Raw genomic sequence first — 300 nt, 5'->3', positions numbered from 1 at the left:
CGGGGGTCTGCGGCGCGGAGCCGGGGCCCCAACGATCGGACCGGCCAGACTGGACGAGCCTGGGGACCCGAGAGTACGGTGCTACGATTGGAAGAAGAGAGGGCGCGGGGCTCCGCAAAGCCCGGCCGGTCCCCTACGACGTTGTTGTTCGTCGCCGCCGCCAGGCCAAGCATGACCTTGAAAAGGTCAAAGTGGCCGCCACGCACCCCACTGCGACCCGCCCCGGGAACGCTTGGCGCAGGGGCGGGGCGCGGCTCCCGATATGCCCCTCGGTGAGACGCGCGGGCCGGGGGGCAGGGC

General features: G+C 72.3%; 1 protein-coding gene across 1 annotated transcript in view; it reads left to right on the top strand.

The window, feature by feature from the left end:
* Positions 1 to 171: 171 nt before the first annotated feature.
* Positions 172 to 300, top strand: part of LOC104983051 (ADP/ATP translocase 3-like) — a 4,902-nt gene continuing 4,773 nt past the window's right edge. The window contains exon 1 of the mRNA XM_010832543.1: positions 172 to 185. Within this exon, the coding sequence (XP_010830845.1) occupies positions 172 to 185 (14 nt within the window). The remainder of the gene's footprint in view (positions 186 to 300) is intronic.

The sequence above is a fragment of the Bison bison genome, unplaced genomic scaffold, assembly GCF_000754665.1.
Source record: "Bison bison bison isolate TAMUID 2011002044 unplaced genomic scaffold, Bison_UMD1.0 scf7180017861088, whole genome shotgun sequence".
In the NCBI taxonomy this organism is placed as follows: domain Eukaryota; kingdom Metazoa; phylum Chordata; class Mammalia; order Artiodactyla; family Bovidae; genus Bison; species Bison bison.
The sequence above is the reverse complement of the archived record's forward strand: the minus strand, read 5'-3'. Positions and strand labels throughout refer to the sequence as shown.